Genomic DNA, 25,458 nt, shown 5'->3' on the forward strand with positions numbered 1-25,458 from the left:
GGGCTTTACTTCTTCACATCAGAACCATAAGCAAGAAAATAATAGGTAGCAGTGAAGTGACATTGCCAAATCTTACTCCAAACTTCTAGCAGTCAGAGACAGCAGTGACTTAGAATTCATACTGCAGATACAGAACTCAGGCTGTGGGCACAGGAGTATCTAGGCACACTCACATACCAGAAAACATTTCTAATTCTCAGGAGGAATTAGAGACAAAAAGGTACATTTTAATGTACTTCTCAGGCACAATTAACAATTCTAAATATTCCCTATAATATGGAAACTCTTGAATTCAGGTCCACTTCAAGGTTTGTCATGATTTACCAGATTTTTACAATAGGCTCTACAAACTGTGTTTTCATATTTAATAACAATATTATTCATAGTGCACAAAGGCATGGATAAAGCTAATTTGTGTCCCTAAAAAAGGTTCTAAAATTGTCACAGAGAAGGAAGTAATTCAACCGCAGTTTTGTCAATAACATTGCAAGAGTAAAAAGTGCAAAAATCTAGTAACTTCTTATCCTGTTATTATACCAAACTGCAGAACACGGTCTAATAAAAATAAGAAAAAAATAAAATAATAATAATAAAAGAAAAATCAGCAGAGCATTTAAACAGAATGTCTCCAATCAGCCACATTTTACTCTTCGTTTTATACTCCCAGCACCACAAACTACTGCAGTAACAGGAAAGTATATATACAGTCAAATGTTGCAATGATTCCATCTGTTCCGGTTTTATTTGCTCTTGGTCCCAATATGCTGGGGATGCAACATAGAGATGAGGTGACGGGAGCATCATTTCACTTTATAAACAGTACATAAAAGGCCATGGAAAAACAAGACAGAGCGACAACCAGGTGTAGACGAGAGCCGATGACTGCAGCTAGAAAACAAACATAAAAGATGGGTTACATTGGGATCTTTTAAAATCCATGAATGATTATTTCAACTGTATTTTCACAACATCTGAAAAAAGTACCCAACAAAAATGTTATCCCATCTGGCAGTTCCTTATATGAATCTTGTACTGAGAGAAATATGCTCACGTCCACTGAAAAAAAATTTATCCTGTTGACTAGGCAATTGCTGAAACACTTTGAGTCATTCACGTATGCAGATTTGGCATTTACATAACAGAATCAAAATGAGAGCACAGGTGGTCAGCAAATGCAGCATGCATATTCGAATCATAATTGATTTGGCTTATTCTGACAACTTAAATTTAATCTATAGTCAAAAGCTTTTTTGTTTTTGATACAGTAGGGAAGGGTTAAAGTATTTGTTTCTGTCTGTTTAAAAACTGGAGACATATTCCTTCACTTCCTGTCCTAGAGATGCAAGAGAACATTAGAGGAAATCTGAAAAAAGGGGAGAGTGTCGCCTCTTTTAAAAATAGGGGTACAAGGAGTAAAAATTGTGCCTACATCCCATTGAATATAGAAAATGATATGACCACAAATATTTGACAACTTTTAGGTGCTTGGGGCCAATAAAGGTCAACATTTGGGTCAGGGGTTGGGGGGAAGGGGATTTTTGGGGGGGACTTTTCGCGGCACTGATACAAACAATCTGGTAAAAGGTATCGATATTTATTTAACAAAGAAAATACAAATATAATACAAAAGAAAATTTAAGAACAATCCCCACATTATACATCAGAAAGTAATTAACAGACTGTGTTTTAGTGGAATCGATGACCTCGACCGGTTTCGCGGTTTTACCGCTTCTTCAGGAGGAGATTATGTTCTAAAAGGTATGTATAAACAAATGAATAAACAAGCAGAACATACAAAATATGTATACATTGTGTATAATTCAAAACAGCGCATTATACAATGGAGCAAAGCACTCACCCAGGTTGGTCATATGGTCGGACGTGGAGCCTGGCAAAGGCGCGTGGAGGGGGATATTTTTATTTTAGACGGGCTCTATTAGGATAAGGAATAGAATGAGTAATATGTATAGGGGGGATGGTCGGTTAATTATTGAGGTATGGATCACCAGGGGGTGAATAAGGTGTGTAAGTGACCAAACAGGACAAAAAGGATAAAGAAGGGGGGGGGGGGGGAATGAAGAAAAAAGGGAGGAAAGAAGGAGGAAGAAAGGAGAAAGAAAGAAAAAAAGGGAAAGGGGGGGGGGGGAAAGAAAGACTGGGGGGAAAGAAGGATTGAATGGGGAGGTCAATAAGGTAAGGAATAGACGGGGAGAAAAGGGGGACCAGGAGGGTAGGGAAGGGGAGCCTCCAAGAAATGAGAGTGACTTTATATTAGCACAGGGTTGGGGTCACGAAGGAAGGGGGGGGGGCCGCAGGAGGGGGATGGGGAAAGGAAAAGGGGGGAGGGGGAGGGAGAAGTAGGAAGAAGGAAAGGGGAAGTAAGGGGAGTAATTAGAGGAAATCTCCCTATGTTGGGGGAATCACCCTGTTAGACAATCGTCCCCTTTGGAATATTTCCCCTTACCTCTCATTTAAGGGGGGGCAGTTTGGATTTCTCCCTGCGTTTTTTCTTGGCGACAACAGTAGCCAGGACAAATAGAGTGGATCTACCCAAAGTAGACCACAATAACAACTTTTACTAGAGAAAAACAGCATGCACCTCAAAACAGAACAGTTTTAGAGATAGTGGAGATGGGCTAGATTCTCTGTCAAGTTTTTATCATTATTGGAAAGAGTATCCCTCTTTTCATGTCTGATCAGCATAGTTGTAAATTAGTGCACATTTAGATTAGGGTTACGAGAGGAGAATGGTAGGTATGAGAGCAGGCAGAAAGTGCGGGAGAGTAGGATAGTGAGCTGTATATGCAAGAGTATGACATTATCTAAGAGAGGAATGTGGAGGGTAAAAAGAAAAAAAAAAGTAGAGAAAAGGTGAAGGAGAACATTGCAAATGTATGCCATTGGCAGGTAGGAGAGGAGTGTGGAGGTTACGCCTGCAGGCAGTATGTGCAGGAGAGGAGTGCAGAAGGTATGACTGCGGAGCCAATGTTTGGGAGAGATGGCGGAGAGAGCAAGTATACACTATACAAATTATGTAAGGAATAGGAAGAAAGGAGTGGAGTTATTGTGGCGACACATTTTCCTTATGAAGACATCGGAGGTCTGATCAGGGAGAAGGCCTCAACACCACCTTATCCTGGTTAAAAACCAGTAAAAAGGTTCCTTGGAGGAAAGCAAGCCACTGTTATGCCGCGTACACACGACCGTTTTTCATGACGTGAAAAATGCAATTATTTTAAATGGTCATTAAAAACGACCGCGTGTAGGCTCCAGAGCATTTTTCTCGACATGAAAAATGGGCATTAAAAATTTAGAACATGCTCTAAATTTTCGCATTGTTTTTCACGTTGTGTGTAGGCTTTAACGACGTGAAAAAAACGTGCATGATCAGAAGCAACTTATGAGACAGGAGCACTCGTTCTGGTAAAACTATCATTTGTAATGGAGATAGCACATTCGTCACGCTGTAACAGACTAAAAAAGCACGAAGACTGAAAAGCGCGAATCGTCTCTCACCAGACTTTTACTAACACAAAATCAGCAAAAGCAGCCCAAAGGGTGTCGCCATCTGAATGGAACTTCCCCTTTATAGTGCCGTCGTACGTCACTGCGCTTTGCTCAAGCATTTTTTTTCACGATCGTGTGTATGCAAGGCAGGCTTGACAAGAATCACGTCGGAAAAAACATCGTTTTTTCTAGGACATTAAAAATGGTAGTGTGTACGCGGCTTTAGACCTTAAAAGCTGAGGAAATGGTGTAAGACGCGACAATAGAATCTCCCGAACAACAGACAAAACTAAGTTAAAGCGAACTTCAGCCTAAATGGAAAGTTCCGCTTTTAAAAAATCCTCTCCCTCCTCTAACAATATCAGAGGTTTATTTTTCTAAAGGGGTACCTAGTTTTTGCAGATATCCCCTCCTAATTCCGCTGGAATTGCCAATGCCAAATTGTCCCCCCTCTTCTTCATGCCTGCAACTTCTTGGGACACGTCACAGGTCCCAAGAGGCTGTGGGGCCATTCACAAACTAAAGCGCAAAACACACTTGAGGCACAGGATCCTTCTCATGTGGACAGACATTGTGACCCTCTGTGAAAGCTGGTGTATGTAATCTTTCAAGGCATCCACTCCGGAACTCAGGGCTTTTAGAAAGTCTTCCAGGATCTGACAAATGGCAAGATCTTCCAGGCCTGACTCCCTGGAATTGAGCATATGTTTCACCCAGACTTTAAGAGTCTGGCAAACTCCCGCTGCAGAGCTGCTCTCACCAGAGAGAATGTTAAAGAGGGCCTCTAATCTCTTATCCATGGCATCTTTAACTTTTTAAAGGACCACCTCACGTACATATACTACGGCAGGGAGGGCCTTAGGCGCAAAATCACATACTTGTATGCGATTGCGCTCCTCAGCTCTGGGGCGCGCCGACAGAGACCCGCTCCCACTGTGTTGGGCTGCCCGCCACCCGCGATCGTTTACAGGAGAGGCAGCACAACGGTCTGCCTATATAAACAAGGCAGACCATCATTCTGTGAGGGAGGAGAATGGAGATTTTGTTTTTCTCCAGTCACAACATTCCACCCACAGTTAGAAAGCCCTCCTATGAGCACACTTAACCCTTAGATTGCCCCATATGTCAACACTTTCCCTGCCAGTGTCATTTATACACTGATAACTGCAATAGTGTCACTAAAGCGCGAAACACCATTGAGGCACAGGATCCTTCTCATGTGGACAGACATTGTGCCCCTCTGTGAAAGCCGATGTATGTAATCTTTCAAGGCATCCACTCTGGAACTCAGGGCTTTTAGAAAGTCTTCCAGGATCTGACAAATGGCAAGATTTTCCAGGCCCAATTCCCTGGAATTGAGCATATGTTTCACCCAGACTTTAAGAGTCTGGCAGCACAGCGTTCTGCCTATGTAAACAATGCATCCTATCCATTAACGTAAAAAAAAAAAAAAACACCTTGTGTGCCCCACCCCCGAGCCCCCGTTTTACTTACCTAAGCCCCAAATTTCCATGGGCGCAATCCTGCTTCGCTCTCTCCTAGGCTTCTCGACTCTTCATTTGATAGATTGATAGCAGCGCAGCCATTGGCTCCTGCTACTGTCAATAAAATCCAATGACACGGCCAACGGGGGCAAGTCATACACACGTCGGCTATAGACACAGAGTGAATCACTCAGGAGCGCGCCCGCAAGGTAACCCCCTCGGGAGAGAGCTTCCCAGAGAGGGTCATCTATTGCAGAGAGGAGACGTGAGACCCGCCATGCGACCCCAGAAGAGGACGATCAGGGCCACTCAAAATTAACTGCACAGTGGAGGCAAGTATGACATGTTTGTTATATATAAAAAAAACAAAAAAAACAATGAACCTTTAATATCACTTTAAGGTTAGTGCTATCACATCCACAAGGAAGTAAGCTGCAGTCTTTTTAGTCAGAGATGAGCCTGGGCCCTGAGGTTCCTCCTAGGAGGAGGACTTGTTTACAGAGGATTACTGATCCTCAACAGCATCCCCTTCAACGCCTCATCCTCTCCCAAAGTAAAGGAGGGGAAGGAGAGAGCCCAGATTTGTGTCCCAGGTGTTCCATGACAGTGGGAACCCCTGAAAGCTGGTCGTGCAACCCAAATATGGCCACAGAAAGTTTCTCCCTTGCTGCATGAGCTAGCTATTGAGTCTATGGGGGCAGCACTCATTGGGAAACAGTGGAAATAGCAGATAAGGGCAGAGATTCAGAACTAAGCTAGCCCTTTGGGGAGCCATTGAAGGGTGAACAATGTAGGGGGTCCTCCCTACCTGATAGAGGTATTTGGAAGCCCACCCCATCATCCTAACCCCAACCTCTCTGCCTGTATGATGCTAATTCTTGCTGATGGTTAAAAATGGCCTGTGAACTCAGAGGGAAGCAGGCCACCCAGCTGAGTGGAACGTTAACCTAATCCAGAACACCTATGTGGCAATAACATCCTTTAAACAAGGTCCAAATACTTGCTGTTCCTGTGTCTGGATAAGGGAAGCTGTGACAACTGATATGCAGGGCTAGTGGCGGAAAGACAAGCGCGCTGCTTTCAGAGCAGTTTAACCAGTATCCTATGCTGTGTAGGCTCAGAAGCTGCAATGCATGCGCACTGTGCATTGGGAGCTAAAATTGGCACACCGGACTGCTACTTTCGCACTACGTCACTGTGAAAACTGAGTAGAAAAATGTTTTAAAGCAGAGCAAACATCATTGGGTGGGAAACCGCCATGCTGTTCCACAAATCAGAGACACTCACCAATCCAGCTGAAGGTCCAATCTTCACTCAGTAGAGATAGCAGCAGAGAGCGGGAGGAGGTACGAGCTAAGCTTCCTCCCTCCTTTTTGTATACAGGAGTCAACACAGAATGCTCTCTGATCTGACTGTGCAGCGTTTCAATCCCGCCCCCTTGACAGCAGAAATTGTGTGTAGGAGGCAGCAACTAAATCCTACATGGTCTGATCTGGGAGCGTGTTCTGTATCAGCTCCCAAATACAGACAGAAGGGAGAGGCCCAAGCACAGCCCACATTTCCTCACAGCACAATATGAATAAGCTCCGGAGCCCTGGTTCACACTGGTGCATTTTAACATGCGATTTGACATGTCAAATCGGCAGCATTTGCCGGCAATGGCACCGTCCTAATTGGTGCGACGCCACGTCTGCGGCCCTGCACCGTTTTCAAAAAGTAGTTTCTGTACTGCACAGATGTCTCTGTAATCGCCAGCAAAATTGGGACTGACAAGCGGGAGTGAAATCGTGCGAGTTCAGCTGAACTTGCACGGCTTCATTCCCGCAGCCCAGTGTGAACCTGGGCTAAATGATGGAAGCTCATGCATCATCATCACCTTTGCTTTACTACTTCATCAATCAAAATGTCCAAAACAAGATTGCCCAAGAAGAGAATAATCTTAACCTGCAAACTTTCCAGATGAGTGACTGAGCAAGTAGTAACAAGCTGAAAGTGATGGCCCCAGAGCTGGAAATCCTCACAAACGTGTTGACAACATACGTTTTTATGTCTCCATCTTGAAAGCCATCCATAGAAACTTAAAAAGGTGCAAATAAATGATCTTTGTTTGCTATTGCAACAAACGATAATTTCTGAATTACCTGTACTGCCTACAAAAAGCAATTCCAAACATTAATTTTTACTTAGACATTTGGAAGATAAGAGGAAGAATGTGGTTGGTTGGTAAAGGCAATACAGACATATAATAAATGTGGCTTAGTTTAACCATTAATTAGGCAATTTCTTAATGGTAGAATAACTTAGTAACCAAGATTCTGCTTGATCAAGTACTGCAACACCTACCATAAATGACTGTTGTTGTAAGGCTCACTTACCTTTATAGAAGACTCCCCATACACCTTTCTTTTCAGACAAAAGCCAAGTGCGTAATCGTGGAACCTTCCTGAAATAAGCGCAGGTGCAGACAAAGAGCAAAGAGAAGACCAGAAGTCCATCCAGAGAGTACGCTAACAAGAAAGAAAAATACAAATTTTACAACAAATCTTTAAGGCCCAGCTCAAGCTTTGCTTTAGAAAGCATCAGATAGTTGAGTATTGCAGGCCTTAGCTACCTAATTATTTAATAGTCTCTCCTGGCAGATTCTCCATTGGGAAAACAAACATCCTATTGGAACCTTTTACAATACAGACACTGATTTCTCTGCTGCGCCCCCCTTCAACGTGAATATGCTCTTAAACGACAACTCTAGATTTTAATATAGTGTATTCAAAAAATGCCTTAAAAAATTATTTTAAGTGAAAGGCTAAATGTGGCCCAGATGTACAGAACAGAGAACCGTATACCAAGCTTTTCAACCTTGGTGGTTGGGGGATGTTTGACAGGTACTGAAAGAACCAATTACTAGCAGGTGCTTGCACTATTTTACATAGTTGGCGAGGTTTAAAAAAAGACAGTTCCACCTTGAATGTGTGCTTTTATGTCAGTATTGCATTGTAAATCCTTGTCGTTTAGGTGCCTAATAGTTTTTTTTAAATGATCTATGCTCCCTGCTGAAATCACTGTTTGTGGAAGAGAATTCCACATTCTTACTGCTCTTACAGTAAAGAACAACCTACACATTTTAAGGTTGAACCACTTCTCTTCTAATTTTAGTGAACGGCTGTGCATCTTTTTAATTTCCGTTTCACAGAAAAGTTTTATCCCTATTGTGGGGTCACCAGTATTTGTACATTGAAATCATATATCCTCTTAAACATCTCCTCTACAGATAAAATAAGTTCAATGCTTGTAATCTTTCCTTATAACTAGTGTCTGTAACAGGAGGGCCCGTGGAATCCAGAAGCTCTTACAAAGTATAAGCCAGGAAATAATGGACATATCTTGGATTGCTTTAACATGGGTCGGTAATTCACAATATATTCCAGGATATCTTGATATATTACTGGTTGTTGATTCTGAACTCAACAGGTTAATTGAAAGAGTGACTCATTCAATGTGGGAACACATACTGTTAGGTGTTAATGTCGTCTAGTATGGCTTCTAAGGATCTGTCATTGTGTTGTGCTAATTGACCCTGTATTGTATGAAGGTCTATTGATGATAGTGTGTGTATTGCAAGTTAACAGACAGTCTAAATGTCAGATGTCTGACTTATCAGCTGTAGTTAATTAGCTCATGTAAAGTATGTCAGACCTGGAGTCATAATGTCTACTAAAAGAATGTGTATTGTATAGCAGATGAGAGGAGCCAGGATGTCTACCTTGAAAGGTCATATCTCAGAGTCACCTTGTCTGGGTAAATGATTAGTTATTAGCTCATGTTAATTTATGTTCTGGTTACCTCCTCTAACTGTATATAAGAGCCTGATTTTCTCATTAAAGGGGCTATTCGTTTTGAACCTCAAACAGAGCTGTGTCTCGTTACTGGGGGAATTCGTATGGGTCATGTTTGCCGGATTGTGGAGTGTCGATAGCTGTCTTGGGTTCGGAGTGGAATAACCTAAACGGTGTTAACCCAGGGTTTGACAAATTTGCTTGGAATCTAGGAGCCAGCTAAAAAAGTTAGGAGCCAGAAAACGCGCCCCGTCCCGACAAGCTCGCGCCCAGAAGCGAACACATACGTGAGTAGCGCCCACATATGTAAATGGTATTCAAGCCACACATGTGAGGTATCGCCGTGATCGTTAGAGCAAGAGCAATAATTCTAGCTCTAGACCTCCTCTAACTCAAAACATGCAACCTATAGATTTTTTTTAAACGTCGCCTATGGAGATTTTAAAGGGTAAAAGTTTGTCGGCATTCCACGAGTGGACGCAATATTGAAGCGCGACATGTTGGGTATCAATTTACTCTGCGTAACATTATCTTTCACAATATAAAAAAAAAATTGGGATAACTTTACTGTCTTATTTTTTTTAATTAAAAAAAGTGTATTTTTCCCCTAAAAAATTGTGCTTGTAAGACCGCTGCGCAAATACGGCATGACAGAAAGTATTGCAATGATCGCCATTTTATTCTCTAGGGTGTTAGAATAAAAAAATAGGATTTTTTGTACTCACCGTAAAATCCTTTTCTCTGAAGTCCATGGACGGACACAGCTCCTTAAATCTTGACAAGTGGGTTATGTTCCCTGTTTACAGGAGAGGACTAGGCAGAAACATGTTAAATAGTTAAATACATGTTACATTAACAGAGTTGAACAGCCCCGCCCAGGGGGCGGTCCCTCCAGACATAACCCTCCTCACTGCAGCTTGCAGCCTCAGTTCGTAACAAGCAGTACAAACCTAAAAAGGAGGGGTGGGAGCTGTGTCCGTCCATGGACTTCAGAGAAAAGGATTTTACGGTGAGTACAAAAAATCCTATTTTCTCTTATCGTCCATGGACGGACACAGCTCCTTAAATCTTGACAAGTGGGACGTCCCCAAGCAGTGTCAAAAAACGAGGGGTGGGAAATATATCAGTAAAAACAATTTTAACTTCACCCCAAAACAAGCAGAGCTCCTCAACGGAGGAGGTGCAACTTTAAACAGCCGCCGGCAAAAACTAGCGGCTGAAAAAAACATCATAAGATGCACTCACAGCAACCATGTAAATTCTGGAAAAAGCGTGAACGGACGAGCAAATCGCCGCCTCGCACACCTGTGAGACCGACGCATGATGTCGAAAAAAACCCAAAAAAACCCAGGAAGCACCAATTGCCCTGGTCGAAAGTGCCGTGACCGGAAAGGGGGGCCCGCCCTTAGGAGCATAGACCTGTATGACGGCCTGCCCGATCCACCGAGAAATGGTGGTCGACGAGACCGCTAGGCCCTTTTGTGGACCAGACACCGACACAAAAGAGAGTCAGAAGCTCCGAAATGGAGCCGTAGTAGGCTGGTATACCCGCAAAGCGCGTACCACGCCTAAAGTATGAAAGGCCGAAACCTCCTTCGGAAGAAGGGAAGGTCGCGGGCGCACCATCACCTAATCCTTATGGGGGATCAAGCATGGCGGCTTGCAAGACATGACCGCCAACTCAGAAACCCAACAGAGGTAAAGGCCACTAAAGGGGCCACCTTCTGAGATAGTGTCAAGAGAAAATCTCTCTGATGTTTCCAAAAGGAAGGTTCCTGAAGAACCGAGAGCACCAGATTTAAAACTCATGGGGGAAGAGATGGGCCAAAAGGGGAAAGTATATGACAAACCCCTTGCACACAAAAAAAGGGGACCCACCAGGGAATGGGCCGCAAAAAGGCCACTAAAAGAACACAGCCAAGGCTGAAATCTGCCCCCAAACGGTGCTTTAAGGAATTTTTAGATCCAATCCAAGCTTTAAAAACAGCAGGACCCTGGACACCGAGAGTACGCCCGTGGACGTCACTCCATCCCTTCGCACCAAGAGAGGTGCGACGGTAGATCCTCCGGAAGAAGACTACGGTGCCCTGTTGAGATGACCGAGTCAGACAGAACCTGGTCACCTAAAGTCTGGCTTCCAATAACCATGTTAAGCAAGTCAGTGACTGTACAACAGGAGAAAGTATGGGACCTTGAGACAGGAACCTCCTGCCCTGGCAATCGCCAGGGTGCCTCCGCTACCAGGCGCCCGATATCAGCGTACCAAGGACGCCGAGATTAATCTGGAGCGATTAGAATCATCGGGATCTCCTCAGCATCCACTCTGTGGAGCGGCCGAGGAAGCAACTACCATGGAGGAATGGCAAAAAATCACCGATACAGACAACACAGGGCCACCAGCGCGACTGACGCGTCTGTACAAGATCACTAGACCTGGCCACTAACTGACACCCTTGCGGCGGAGACAAGCTGCCAGGAGATCCATGCCATGTGAGGCTCACCTCCTGCAAGGGAGCCGAAACACCCCAAGCACAAAGACCAGTCGCCCTGGTCCAGCATCTGGCGACTCCAGTAGTCCGCCTGCCGGCATACCTGATGGTAGACTGAAGCCACGGCCGTGGCGTTGTCCGGCTGAAACCAGATCGGTCGACCACAAGGAGAAGCATAGCCTGATCGCCTAAAATAGTAGGACAATGAACAGTAGACAGCACCTGGTATTCCCAGGTGGTCTCCCACCAGGCACTAGCCAGGCCCGACTCTGGGTAGCTACCGAGACCAGACACATTCAAGGAGGTGTGGTCATAGGTCCACGCAAGTCCAGCGACTCAGGGCCGACTGGACCCCCCAGTTTTGTGAACCTCCAGGTTCACAACCCGTGAGCTGGCATCCGTCGTAAACACCGACCACTGGAAGGAAGGAACAACTTCCCGGACCGAAGAGTCGGGAATCTCTGTCACCAACTCAGAGAGACTCTGACTAGGTGGCGCACAGGAATCTAATGATTTCAGAGACAAGAGATTTTTACCACCTGGACAGTAGTTCCACTGGAAAACCAGGGTGTGGAACTGGGCATACAGTACCACCTTGAAGGAGGCTACCCACAGACCCCGAACCAGCAGGCGCCCGGAGAGAAGACCGATTGCGTGATGCCAATACCTTCTCCGCAGACTGAAGAGTCTGCAATTTCTCCAGGGGAAGAAGGACTTTGCCACAGAGGAGTCTGGATCAACACTAGATACTCCAACGCTGAGTCGGAACCTAGCATGCCCATAATTTGAACCCTGGGTCGCACACATGGAGGGCAGGCTTGCTGCCACTGAGCTACACTTTCTTGGCCTAAACGTTTAACATCCACCCGAATCTTCGGAGGGTCTGAATGGGAATAACCCATCCACTAGGTCGGAGACAGAAGCTGCTCTCAGAAGAAAGTCGTCAAAGTAGCCAATGAGGCAAAGCCTCGCTGTCCCAACAAAATTCAAATAAGTGCGAGCTCCTAGCTGAAAACCCATGGTGCTGACGCCAGATCAAAAGGGAGGGCCACAGGCTGACAGAGACCCTTCTCTCATCACGAAGCACAGAAAAAAACACTGTGACATGTGCAAAACGGGACATGCATGTATGCGTCCCTGATGTCCGAGGACGTCAGGACATCCCCCGGATGAAGCGCAGCTACCACCGAACAAATGGATTCCATGCGGAACTACCCGACGTTCACAAAGGTATTTAGGGCCTGAGGCCCATAGAAAACCCCAAAACTCTCGTCCTGCAGGAAAGGTAAAATTACCTTGCAGCTTAGCAAATCCCACACTGCCCAAGGCAGACCGACGGGCCGGGAGGGGAAGACACAAGGACAGAACTTTGTTCTGTGGATAGGAGGAAACCCTATCTAGTACTCCGAAGAGACCACCTCGCAGAACCAGTAGTCGGAGAGCAGGGAGGTTTGACTGAATTGTGAACCTGCAAGCCGCCCCTCCCACCTAGAGACAGGGAGGGAAGGCTATATACATTGGCAGGATTTGGGTGCCGGCGTGATCGGCTTATGCACCCAGGGACAGATTAGTCCCCCAGCTGGGCCTTTGACGGCCTGGGAGGGTTGCCCCTAAATAATACACACACATAGTGTGTATGTATATTATGTAGGTGTATGCACACATGTCTTTGGAGGAAACCGGAGTACCCGGAGGAAACCCACGCAGACACAGGGAGCGACAATGCAAGCTCCAGGCAGATTGGCGTCAGTGTGCAGATTCGAACCAATGACTCTTTTGCTGCCAAGTAATGGAGTTAAGCACTACACCACCGTGTGCATAAAACCATTCTGAAACAGACGTCCTGGATAACAAGGGCGCAGCATTCAATGAAGCATCACAGACCTATATGAGGCCCTGGACCAGCTGGTCCGCTAGGCTAATAACCTCAGAAGAGAGTCAGTGCTCCTCCACTGTCTGGTGCAAAATGCTCACTCTGTGAGTTGTATACAGCACTAGGGGTCAGGACTACTCCAAGATGGCCGCCGAGCGTTCAGAACGCGGCCACAGGAAAATGGCCAGCACAATGTAAGCTGCGCCATAGCATGGCTACGACAAAATGGGCGCCAATGGGAGTTTTCAATGTAATTGAAAAACCTCCCAAAAAATAGCGCCATCGACCACTGAGACCCCAGTGTATTGGCCACAATAGGCCGCAAGCCAGACCCCAGCATGGTAAACATGGAACGGGTCAGTACTTCAGATCTTCTATCAGTCAGATCCATGCAAGCGGGGGTTCCCGCCCGGCGGTGAGGGACTACAAAAGCCCTCAGTGGCTTTTCTCATTCCGCATCTCAGAAATGATCAAAGAAGGGCACAGAAGGAAAAAACCTACACAGCGGTCTGATTTGTGTGATCCAAAAAAGACAGAGCCCTCGGCGGAAACCCAGCTGCACTATGCAGCTTAGGAGAGTCCCTTGCAGCAGTAAAAAGCGCACCCATAAATGCCTTATTCTGCCTTTTTTTTTTTTTTAACTAGGTACCTGGTCCATGGCTCCATAACAGAGCATTCCCCAGGGGATAACGGGGGAAGGGGGCACTCTTTTACCGCCCGCCCGCAGTCCACCCCCACCCTGGCACAAACTGTGTCCAGGACTAACAATAAAAACTCTGTGGGAATCCCAGGTGCTAACACCTGCTGCCACCACCAGCATGTGGGGAAGGACCCAGATACTGACTCCAATATTTACATAGTGTGTATTATAATATGCACACCTGTCCATACAAATAGACAAAAGCTTCTAGAGCCCTATTCAGGGCCTCTCACCCACTTGCTGCGCTGACCAGGGGTAACCAGGGGACTCCCTCAGGAGGAGACTGCCCAGCGCTGCCTGTGAGAGGAAAAGAACCGTGAGGTAACTTCTGCAGGGACCTGAGTTTAAACAGGAAAGCCTCCCAGGGCTGTTTTATCTAAGGATAAGACACAGATACAGCATAAAAAGCAAAACCGTTACAGGTGTCACCAATCAGTCAGCGTCTGCTGAAGTATAATCATAAACATCTGTGCTCATCACAGGGCTTTTTACCTCACAGGAAAGGCCAATACAAAAAAGAAAAAACACAGGCCAGATAACACAGTCCCCTCAGGAAGGCCCCCTCCCCCCTGACAGCGGCAATGTTAGCAATGCAGCAAGGGAAAGGAGCAGGGAAGTAAGGGGAAGGGACCCCCGAACCCCAGGAATGCCCAGCCGTACCAACCCACCGAAGCAGGAGGGACTGTACTTACCCGTCCAAGCGAGGACTCGCTGACGCATTCCTGACAGAACTACAACCGCAATGGAGGTAGCTGTCGGCCCGGTCCACTGTGAGTGAGACAACACCACAGCCCAGTCATATGTGGACCTCGGAGCAAAGCTCACCGGCCACCCCAGGAGTCATGGGGTATGGCGTGGCAGACCAAGCCTCTTTGCAAAGGTGTGCCCACGCTTGCTGGTCGGACTGAGTAGACTACAAGGATCTATATTATCCAGCCTGTCTCTCAGCCAACAGTTGAAAGAAGATTCTTCAAGAAAAAGTAAAATAAAATAAAATAAAATTTCTCCTCAGGGCGATGGGCCCAAAGGAAGCCATACGTCCTTCTCCTTTGCTAGGCAGAACGAAACTGAGGCTGCAAGCTGCAGTGAGGAGGGTTATGTCTGGAGGGACCGCCCCCTGGGCGGGGCTGTTCAACTCTGTTAATGTAACATGTATTTAACTATTTAACATGTTTCTGCCTAGTCCTCTCCTGTAAACAGGGAACATAACCCACTTGTCAAGATTTAAGGAGCTGTGTCCGTCCATGGACGATAAGAGAAATATATATAATGTTTGGGGGTTCTAATTAGAGGGAAGTAGATGGCAGTGACAACAGTGAAGAAAACACATTAGAACTGCTGTTTTACCACCACCAGATGGCGCCAGGTCACAGAAGGGAGCTTGAGACTTCACAAGGCCGCAAAGCCACGGCCTCAATTAACGGCCATCGTGCGGCGGGGGAGGTGGGGGCGCACGGAGACACAGGATCCTGCGCCTCCGTGCGCCACCACCTCCCCCATCACGCGATCGCAGCGGGCCTGCGACGGCCGGTAATTGAGGCCGCAAAGCCGTGGCCTCAATTACCGGCGGGCGTGGGCGCCAGGTCACAATTTCTTGTCGCAATTGCAACCTGGCACCCGGATTTTGTCGAGCCCTGCGTTAACCCCTGTCCCATTTGGGGTTCCGTTACAGTGTCCTCCAGTCCCTTTATTACAGTAGTTTTGTTGCCCTTCTCTGGACTTTCTCCAGTTCCAGCACATCCTTCCTGAGGACTATGTGCTGGGTTATATAAAAAGACAACACAGAACTAGCTCTGCACTTATTGACCAATACTGCAGATCTTTTACTTGACTAAAAATAACAATAACAATAAGTAAACAAAATATGTAGTAAAACATTAATTGCCTTTACAATGTAAATATTACAAGAGGCTCAAAAACACTAAACATATACAGGAGTCAGCCTAGCCAACAGCAGGCAATATCAAAGATATCCAGTTTTAGGCCTTATGCACACTGGGTGTTTTTACAGCTGCTGTTTTGGGTGCCAGGCGTTTTCTTTTCTACAGCCAGTAATCTCCCCAGCATGTTATCTTATATGCACCTGTAAAAATGCTACAACGCGGAAAAACACGGTAAAACTTGGCTATCCGGCGGTTCTGAGCGTTTTTGAGCCTCAGGCTTTTGTAGGAGTATAGTTTTGCTAAAAAACTCAAACGCGGCAAAACACCAATGCAAAAAAAACGCTGCAAAAACTTGCGTTTCTAACGCAGCATTCTACAGCAAACGCTACTGGCGTTTTTACAACGTCCAGTGTGCATGAGGCCTTAAGTTTCACTAAAAGCTGGGGGATCAGCTTTAACTCCTTCCCTGCTAGTAGTTTGGAGATATTGGATATATACCTCCCTCGTCCACATCTGAGCACAAAATGATGATGCTTGAAGCACAATATTTATTATAGGTACTAGCGCCGTCAATTTAAACAGCGCTTTAACCACTTAAGGACCCCCTCACGCCGATATACGTCGGCAGAATGGCACGGCTGGGCACAATCACGTACCTGTACGTGTCTCTTTAAGCCGTGGGGTCCGAAGCTCCGTGACCGCGGGACCTGCGGACCCGATCGCTGGAGCTGAAGAACTAGGAGAGGTGAGTGTAAACACACCTTCCCTGTTCTTCACTGTGGCAGTGTCACTGATCGTCTGTTCCCTGATATAGGGAGAGGCGATCAATGACGTCACACGTCCAGCCCCGCCCCCTACAGTTAGAAACAAATATGAGGTCACACTTAACCCTTACAGTGCCCGCTAGTGGTTAACTCCTAAACTGCAATTGTCATTTTCACAGTAAACAATGCATTTTTATAGCACTTCTTGCTGTGAAAATGACATTGGTCCCAAAAATGTGTCAAAATTGTCCGAAGTGTCCACCAGTCATGAAAAAAAAAAAAAATGCTGATCGCCATCATTAGTAGTAGAAAAAAAATAAAAATAAAATGCAATAAAACTATCCCCTATTTTGTAAACGCTATAAATTTTGCGCAAACCAATCGATAAACGCTTATTGCAATTTTTTTTTACCAAAAATATGTAGAAGAATATGTATCGGCCTAAACTGAGGGAAATTTTTTATATATATATATATATATATATATCGGATCATTTTCGGATCAGCGCAAAAAAAAAAAAGGGTGTTTTCATTGGTCCAAAAAAAAATAATGTATGTATGTATATATATATATATATATATATATATATATATATATATATATATATACATATACACACACATACATTTCAGGGGTGGATTAAAGAGGAAGCAGGTGAGGCTGTTTGGGACTTGTTAAAAGTACAATCTTGATGTTTTTACAGCTATATATATATATATATATATATATATATATATATATATATATATATATATATATATATATATATATATATATATATATATATATAATTATATATAGCTGTAAAAACATCAAGATTGTACTTTTAACAAGTCCCAAACAGCCTCACCTGCTTCCTCTTTAATCCACCCCTGAAATGTGCTCTTCCCCCCCTCCTCTCACACTAGTGCTTCTCTGCTAATATTCCCTCTCCATGTCGGCTTGCCAGAGCCCAGTGCACAGCGTGACACGCCTCCCCGGGGAGGCGGGGAGGCGTGTCACGCTGGGCTCTGGCAAGCAGACTGGCCGCCGCTCCGGAGCTAGGCCGAAGCCGGGGACTTTCCTAGGCCTAGGCTCCGGAGCGCTCCGCGGATCGCGGGGTGTGCCGATCCGAACGGGGTGGCCCGTTCGGATCACGGATCGGTGACGATCCGTTGCACCCCTAGCAAAAAGTAAAAAATATTGAATTTTTTTCAAAATTGTCGCTCTATTTTTGTTTATAGCGCAAAAAAGAAAAACTGCAGAGGTGATCAAATACCACCAAAAGAAAGCTCTATTTCTGGGGAAAAAAGGACGCCAATTTTGTTTAGGAGCCACGTCGCACGACCGCGCAATTGTCAGTTAAAGCGACGCAGTGCCGAATCACAAAAAGGGACAAGGTCCTTAACCTGCATAATGGTCCGGGTCTTAAGTGGTTAAAAACACACACATTATATACAGTATCTCACAAAAATATTTTATTATATCTTTTCATGTGACAACACTGAATAAATTACACTTTGCTGCAACGTAAAGTAGTGAGTGTACAGCTTGTATAACAGTGTAAATTTGTGGTCCCCTCAAAATAACTCAACACCCAGCCATTAATGTCTAAACCGCTGGCAACAAAAGTGAGTACATCCCTAAGTGAAAATGTCCAAATTGGGCCCAATTAGCCATTTTACCTCCCCCGGTGTCACTCGTGAGTGTTACAAGGTCTCAGGTGTGAATGGGGAGCAGATGTGTTAAATTTGGTGTTATCGCTCTCACTCTCTCATACTGGTCACTGGAAGTTCAACATAGCACCTCATGGCAAAGAACGATCTTAAAAAAAAAAAAAAGATGGCCTAGGCTGAAAGAAGATTCAGACAAGACCCTGAAACTGAGCTGCAGCACGGTGGCCAAGACCATACAGCGGCTACTTAAAAATCCCCATAGGCGACGCTTTAATTATTTTTATTGGTTACATGTTTTTAGTTACAGAGGAGGCCTATGGCCAAAATGATTGCTCTCACTCTAACGGTCGGAGCGATATCTCACATGTGTAGGTTGAACACCGTTTTCATATGTCGGCGGAAATTACGTATGCGTTCGCTTCTGCATGCGAGCGCACGGGGACAGGGGTGCTTTATTTATTTACTTGATTTTGACACTTTTTCCCCAAAAATAAATTTTTTTGATCACTTTTATTCCTATTATAAGGAATGTTAACATCCCTTGTAATAGGAATATGACAGGTCCTCTTTACAGTGAGATGTGGGGTCAATAAGACCCCACATCACACCTCTAGGCTGGGAAGACTGAAAAAAAAAAATGTATCCTGGCTTCGATCGTAGCAGTGAGTCTGTAAAAGCACCGGAGGGTGGCAGGAGGACGTATTGCAGAGTATTGGGGTATTGCAGAGTATTGGGGTATTGCAGAGTATTGGGGTATTGCAGAGTATTGGGGTATTGCAGAGTAGGGCTGCAACTAACGATTATTTTCATAATCGATTAGTTGGCCGATTATTGTTTCGATTAATCGGATAATAGCCTTAAAAAAAAAAATTGGGCCAATTTGTTGTTGGGCAAATTACAAAACACAAATTGCCGCAAAAACACATTGCATGCTTTTCTGAAAAAATAATCATGGATGTGAACGTGTCCCATAGGAAAACATGTAAATGAACTGTAGTGTGTTTCTGCAAAAAGCACCAAAAAAACAGAGGTGTGAACCCAGGCCTGAGATGTTTAGTAACATAATGGGGGTTAAAAAAACTAAAATAAGTACAAAAAGAGCAAATAATCGCTACTGTAAGGGGTTCATTTTTTTACTGTGGGACAATGAAAGAAATATTTACAGTAGCGATTTGCTTTTTCGTACTATAAAGGGCTAATTTTAGTTTTTTTAACCCCATTATGTTACTGGCCGATTAATCGATTATGAAAATTGTAATCGATTAATTTCATAATCGATTAGTTGTCGATTAATCGATTAGTTGTTTCAGCCCTATTGCAGAGTATTGCAGAGTATTGGGGTATTGCAGAGTATTGCGCAGGATATTGCAGAGTATTGCGCAGGATATTGCAAAGGGTATTGCAGAGTAATGGGCAGGGATGGATGGCTGGATCTGTGACTGCAGTTGTCACAGATCCAGCCCACAGTGCTTCTGCTTCCGCTCTTCCCCCCCCCCCCTCTCCTCTCACACTGTACCGATCGGCAAAGAGAGGGGAGGGAAGAACTGGCGTCATAACATGACGCCGGTTTGTTTAGAAGTGATTGGTCCGTGATCGCTATCTCTTCTAGACCCGGCGCTCACGAATGATTCTGGGAGTGCGCCCCAGGGGGCGCGCGGGAGCAAGATTCTGGGAGGACGTCCCAGGGACGTCCTCCCAGAACAATTCGACCGCGCTGTAGAGGTGTTTTGTCTATAGCGCGGTTGGAAATAGGTTAAACACGGTGCACCTCTAGAAACATGATAAAGGAGATGGTCAGAGACTGCAGACATGATAGAAGAGATTAATGCAGCTTCGCCAGTGCCCGTCAGATACAGCCTCACCAGTGCCCGGATCAGAGCGGCAATCTCCTGCTGTGTCACGGAACTGGATCTGAATTTCCGGGCGCAGTAACAATGTCCCACCTCCTGTGATACGTCACACCGATTCAATGTCCCGACATCCCTGCCCCCTTTTCGGCACCTTTTCTTCTTTCGGAAACATGCCGAAAACCCAGTTTTCAGCCAAAATTTTGGTGTACTACTACTGCAAACATCAATAGACCCTCCAGCATACCCCAGGATCACTTGCCATTACATACATTTAGTGCTGAAGGCGCATTCTGGCTGAAAAAAATAAATGCCCTGGTCAGCACATTGTGCACGTTTAACATCACCTTTGAATCACATGATTGCTATCCTGTTAAAACCGGCCACGAACGGATCAAAATTTGGCTGAATTAGCAGGAACTGGCTGAATTTTGATCCGTCTATGGACAGGCTGTTTGTATTGAAGTTGATCTATCGCTTGACTTTAGTACAACCAGCTTGTCAGGTTTTTTTTGTGTGATCACTGCCAGCAGTGATCATTGTATTCTGACAGAATGAAAACCTTGACTGTCAGAGTACAATAGCCCTACAGTAAGGATCCCCCCCCCCCCCATCAATACTGTCTGTATAAACTTTTGGCCGGCTTAAAGCGGAACTACATCGGTTTAACAGTTTCATAAAACGTTATATTTCCAAAATGTGCTACACGTAAAAAAATAAAAACACATTTTTTGCTAGAAAACGACTTAGAACCCCCAAACATTATGGCCCGGATTCAGATACCAGATACGACGGCGTATCTCCAGATACTGCCGTCGTAACTCTGAGTTGCGGGGTCGTATCTATGCGACCGATTCATAGAATCAGTTACGCATAGATTTCCCTAAGATCCGACCGGCGCAAGCGTCTTACACCGTCGTATCTTAGGCTGCATATTTACGCTGGCCGCCAGGTGGCGCTTCCGTATATTTACGCGAGGAATATGCAAATTAGGTAGATACGCCGATTCAAAAACGTACGTCCGCCCGGCGCATTTTTTACGTCGTTTACGTTAGGCTTTTTCCGGCGTAAAGTTACACCTGCTATATGAGGGGTATCCTATGTTAAGTATGGACGTCGTTCCCGCGTAAAATTTTGAAAATTTTACGTAGTTTGCATAAGTCGTTCGCGAATAGGGCTGTACGTAAGTTACGTTTTCGTCTAAAGCATTGACGATTTGCGGCGTAATTTCAAGCATGCGCACTGGGATTCTTTCACAAACGGCGCATGCGCCGTTCGTAAAAAACGTCAAATACGTGGGGTCACACTAAATTTGGATAAAACACGCCCACATCATCCACATTTGAATTAGGCGGGCTTACGCCGGACCACATACGTTACGCCGCCGTAACATAGGGCGCAAATTCTTTCTGAATACGGAACTTGCGCCCTAATTTACGGCGGCGTAACGTATCTGAGATACGTTACGCCCGCCGAGAGATAGGCAGATCTCTCTGAATCTGGGCCTATATATTTTTTGATAGACGAGTATGTGGATGTGTGCAACACACCTGTGAATTTCTGCGCTAAATAAGCGGTTTGAATAAATGACTAAAATTACACTATCTACTAAGATTGCTGTTCTCAAGGTGCATGTGGCCTTTAAATATGTGATCAGAATAAGAGCGCTACCTCGAGCTATGCTAATGAATCATTACTACAAACAATAAACCATAATAAATATAAATAATGCCAATACTAATAGTCCATTAAAATTCAAAAATAAAGTCTGTGAACTTCAAAAACTTTGCAGTGAAACTTCAAAATTATTCAGATGTGCAATATACAGTGCCAAGTGCTGGAAAGATCATCTGTGCCAACCGTGCCCCCCTCTGTGTGCCCTCTCACTCATCAGAAATCCAGGACTCCAGGAGAGGGTGGCTACCCCCTAAAGTATCTGTGACTTCTGTTATGGGAGTCCTGGATTTCTGATGAGTGAGAGGGCACACAGAGGGGGGCACGGATTGCACAGATGATCTTTCCAGCACTTGGCACTTTATATTGCACATCTGAATAATTTTGAACTTGCACTGCAAAAGTTTTTGAAGTTCACAAACTTTATTTATTTTTGAATTTCAATGGACTATTAGTATTATTAGCAATTATTTATATTTATTATGGTCATGATATTTTCATTATGGTTTGTGGTAATGATTCGTTAGCATAGCACGAGGTAGCGCTCTTATTTAGATCACATTATATTTTCTTAGCAAAGGCCCTAGAAAATAAAATCGTGGGCGTTGCATATTTTTATGTCATGCGATATTTGCGCAGCGGTTTTTTCAAATGCTATTTTTTGGGAAAAAATGCACTTAAATGGATTTTAATGCACAAAAAACACAATACAATAACCAATTGTTTGGTAAGATATAAAAGATGATGTTATGCAGAGTAAATAGATATCAAACATGTCATGTTGTAAAATTGCATCCGCTCGTGGAACAGCGCCAAATAACAGTGTAAAAGGCTTTACAAGTTACCAGTTTAGAGTGACACAGGAGGTCTGGCGCTAATTTTATTAGTCTCGCTCCGACGTTTGCAGCGATCTCTCACATATGTGGTACGATTGCTGTTTACATATGCGTGCAGGACCCACGTGTGCGGTTGCATTTGCAAATGAGTGCTTTAAAACATTTATTTATATTTTAATATAAATTATGTTTGTACCTCTAAAGTGATTGTAAACAATTACCTTGTACAACAATCCCTTCTGTTTAAAACAGAAATAAAGTCTCCGTTCACATCTTGGCGTTCTGAATCGCGATTCGAAACGCCAAGATGTGAACGGAGCCTAAGACCCCTTTCACACTGAGGAGTTTTTCAGGCGGTACAGCGCTAAAAATAGCGCTGCTATACCGCCTGAAAAACTCCTTCACTGCATACTCAATGTGAAAGCCCGAGGGCTTTCACACTGAGGCGATGCGCTGGCGGGAGACAAAAAAATCTCCTGTCAGCAGCATCTTTGGAGCGGTGAGAGGAGCGGTATGTATAATCGCGCAGCTCTACTCAGTCGATTTTTTTTTCAAGTCTCCGGTGCTGCCATTACCATCTGTTGTAAGGGAAACAGGCAGTGAAGCCTTGCGGCTTCACAGTCGGTTCCCTGCTGCGCTTTGTAAATTGGCCTGGCGGCGGTGGAAGGAGGAGGGGGGCCAAAATTCTGAGGGACCTCAATGCGGTCTACCGGAAGGGGGGGTGGGTACCTGCTCCCCCTGAAATGTGCCAAATGGCAGCAGAGGGGGGGGGGGGGGGCAAACAAGCAGAGATTCCCCTTTTTGGGGAAGGAGAAAGATTTCCCTGTCAGGTTGTCATTGCTGGACCTAAAGAAAGGGAGCCCAACCTTTTGAAAAACGAGGACCACTTAAGTGACTTGGTAAACGGTCACGGGCTACAATAAGCGGAACGGGTGGATGACAGGTCAATGTCCACTCTGTATATTCAGAGAGGACATGGATACAGCCCACTCGACTCTATAGGACCTCCGATCCAATACGCCCAGATGGAAGGTGAAGGATCCCCTTCTGTTTTCTTTTAGAGGATCAAATTGGAGGTAGGCGGGTGTAAAGTCCGTTTACATGTGCCGCTCTATAGTGGTGAATAGAGGATCCAATTGGGTCAGACTGATTGTGTAAAAGGGGCCTAAGGCTGCTTTCACACTGATGCACTGCAGTTTACCCACACCGCGTGTAAAGCGCAATGTACCTGTGGCTTTTCTGCAGGTTAGCTGAACTTTGCCATAGACTTCTATTATATCCTGCAGGTGGAGTGCACTTTCTGAAATCGCACCATACCCGCAGATAATAACAGAAGTCTATGGCTCAGTGCAGATAACCCGCAGTTGCACTAAGCTGCACCTGTGGATCAGTTTGAAAGCAGCCCAGTAACCACGCAGAACAGCTATGCCCATATATACACTGATTTTAGTAATAAACGTACCTTTAATAACCGCGTTCCATTCAGGTATCGCCAGCTATTGCTACTCGGCTTGTGATAGGAGCCAGCACTGTCAGCTTCATTCACAACCCTGATGCTCCGTGATAGTGTCAGCAAGCCCAGATCGTGGGTTGCCGACCCTCTATCCCAGAGCATCATTTTTAGCGACCCTCCATCCCTGAGCAGGAGGTTGCAGGCCACTTCAGAGGGCTCCACAGTGGCCACCCCTACCTAAAAGGGACACGAGACATCGCTATCCTAAACTGTCAGGTGCTAAGTGTAGTGTCCAATAAAAATGAGCTCAGGCGTGTTTTCAACTCCACGTGCCCACGCCCGCCAGGAAGCTGACACTCCGCAGCGCTAATCACAGGCAGAGAGACATTTCCAAATCTGCAAAAATCGGGAAATGTCTCACTGTCTGCAATTAGAGCTGCAAAGTGTGAGCTTCCTGGCGGGCACGGGCACGTGGATTTGCGAATACGCCTGAGCTCATCCTTTGTGTCCATCCTCCTGGGAGGCTGATTTACTAAAGGAGCTGAGAATGTTTACACATCAAATTGTAAATAGTCCCTTTCGATTCTCCAGTCATGTACTTGAAGTAATGAGGAATCTGCTTTTAACATGCCTTGATCATTGAACTGTCACACAATCTGTCACCCCCAATGCCACATTGGCACACTAATCCTTGGTCTCTCCAAACTGGGATACCAACACCTTCTCCTCACACTGGCTCCTATACACATCGCCCCTGTGTGTGCTCCATTCAGCACCGGCTGTATAAAAACGTAGTGTTGCGGCTCCAGCTTATTCAGTGTATATTCTGTAGTCATACAGTCCTGTGCCACCAGCACCCATTGCAATGAGCGGCCACCCGTGTGAGAAGTAATAGGAGCATACCCGGCTCTCAACACAAGCCTACCCACCGTCCCCCGGCCCCTGAACCTTCCTCTCACCGTTAGTCATGGTGAATATGGACACAACTTGGCTGCCAGCAGTCTTCCTGGTACACCTCACCAAAACATCCAGAAGTGACGTCACGACGACACGTGGCTATTGCGGTCACGTGACACCGATACCGAGCAACCTGGGAGGAAGCCGAGATGAGAGGCGAGCGGGAGGCTTGAATGAAGAGTGCGGGGAGAGGTGGCTGGCAGCCTGGCACTCTAGCAGGGCTGAGCTCATTACACCTTCACCAGGTCCTCCTAATGCCAGACATTGTGCTCTCTGTACAAGATACTGCTGAACCTCGGGCAGTAATCAGCCTCTAGCTTCAGCTTCTTTAGTGAGGCTTCATTTCGATGGCCGGTTGGGGCGACAAAAATGCATAGCTCCAGTGGCGGTGCAGCTCGTGCTCAAATTTTTTTTTGGGGCGCAAACAAACTGAAAAATTCTGGAAAAAAAACCCATCAATTACAGCCTCACTGTGCCCATCAAACGCAACCACTGTGCCATCA

At 45.3% G+C, this 25,458-nt stretch overlaps 1 protein-coding gene across 1 annotated transcript; it reads right to left on the minus strand.

The window, feature by feature from the left end:
- Nucleotides 1-206: 206 nt before the first annotated feature.
- Nucleotides 207-25,107, minus strand: TMEM167B (transmembrane protein 167B). Its single transcript, XM_040337757.1, has 3 exons — nucleotides 24,958-25,107; nucleotides 7,367-7,498; nucleotides 207-888 (listed from the first exon to the last, which is right to left on the minus strand). Exons 1-3 carry the CDS (start codon nucleotides 24,965-24,967, stop codon nucleotides 806-808), a joined length of 225 nt encoding a protein of 74 aa, XP_040193691.1. The 5' UTR covers nucleotides 24,968-25,107; the 3' UTR covers nucleotides 207-805.
- Between the last annotated feature and the right edge of the window lie 351 nt (nucleotides 25,108-25,458).

Source organism: Rana temporaria, chromosome 2, assembly GCF_905171775.1.
Source record: "Rana temporaria chromosome 2, aRanTem1.1, whole genome shotgun sequence".
Lineage (NCBI taxonomy): Eukaryota > Metazoa > Chordata > Amphibia > Anura > Ranidae > Rana > Rana temporaria.

What these genes read in the sequence shown, in the direction of transcription:
- TMEM167B (XM_040337757.1), bottom strand. An exon ending in ATGGGGAGTCTTCTATAAAG is followed by an intron (nt 889 to 7,366) that starts GTAAGTGAGCCT and finishes TTTGTTTTCTAG; the next exon opens with CTGCAGTCATCGGCTCTCGT.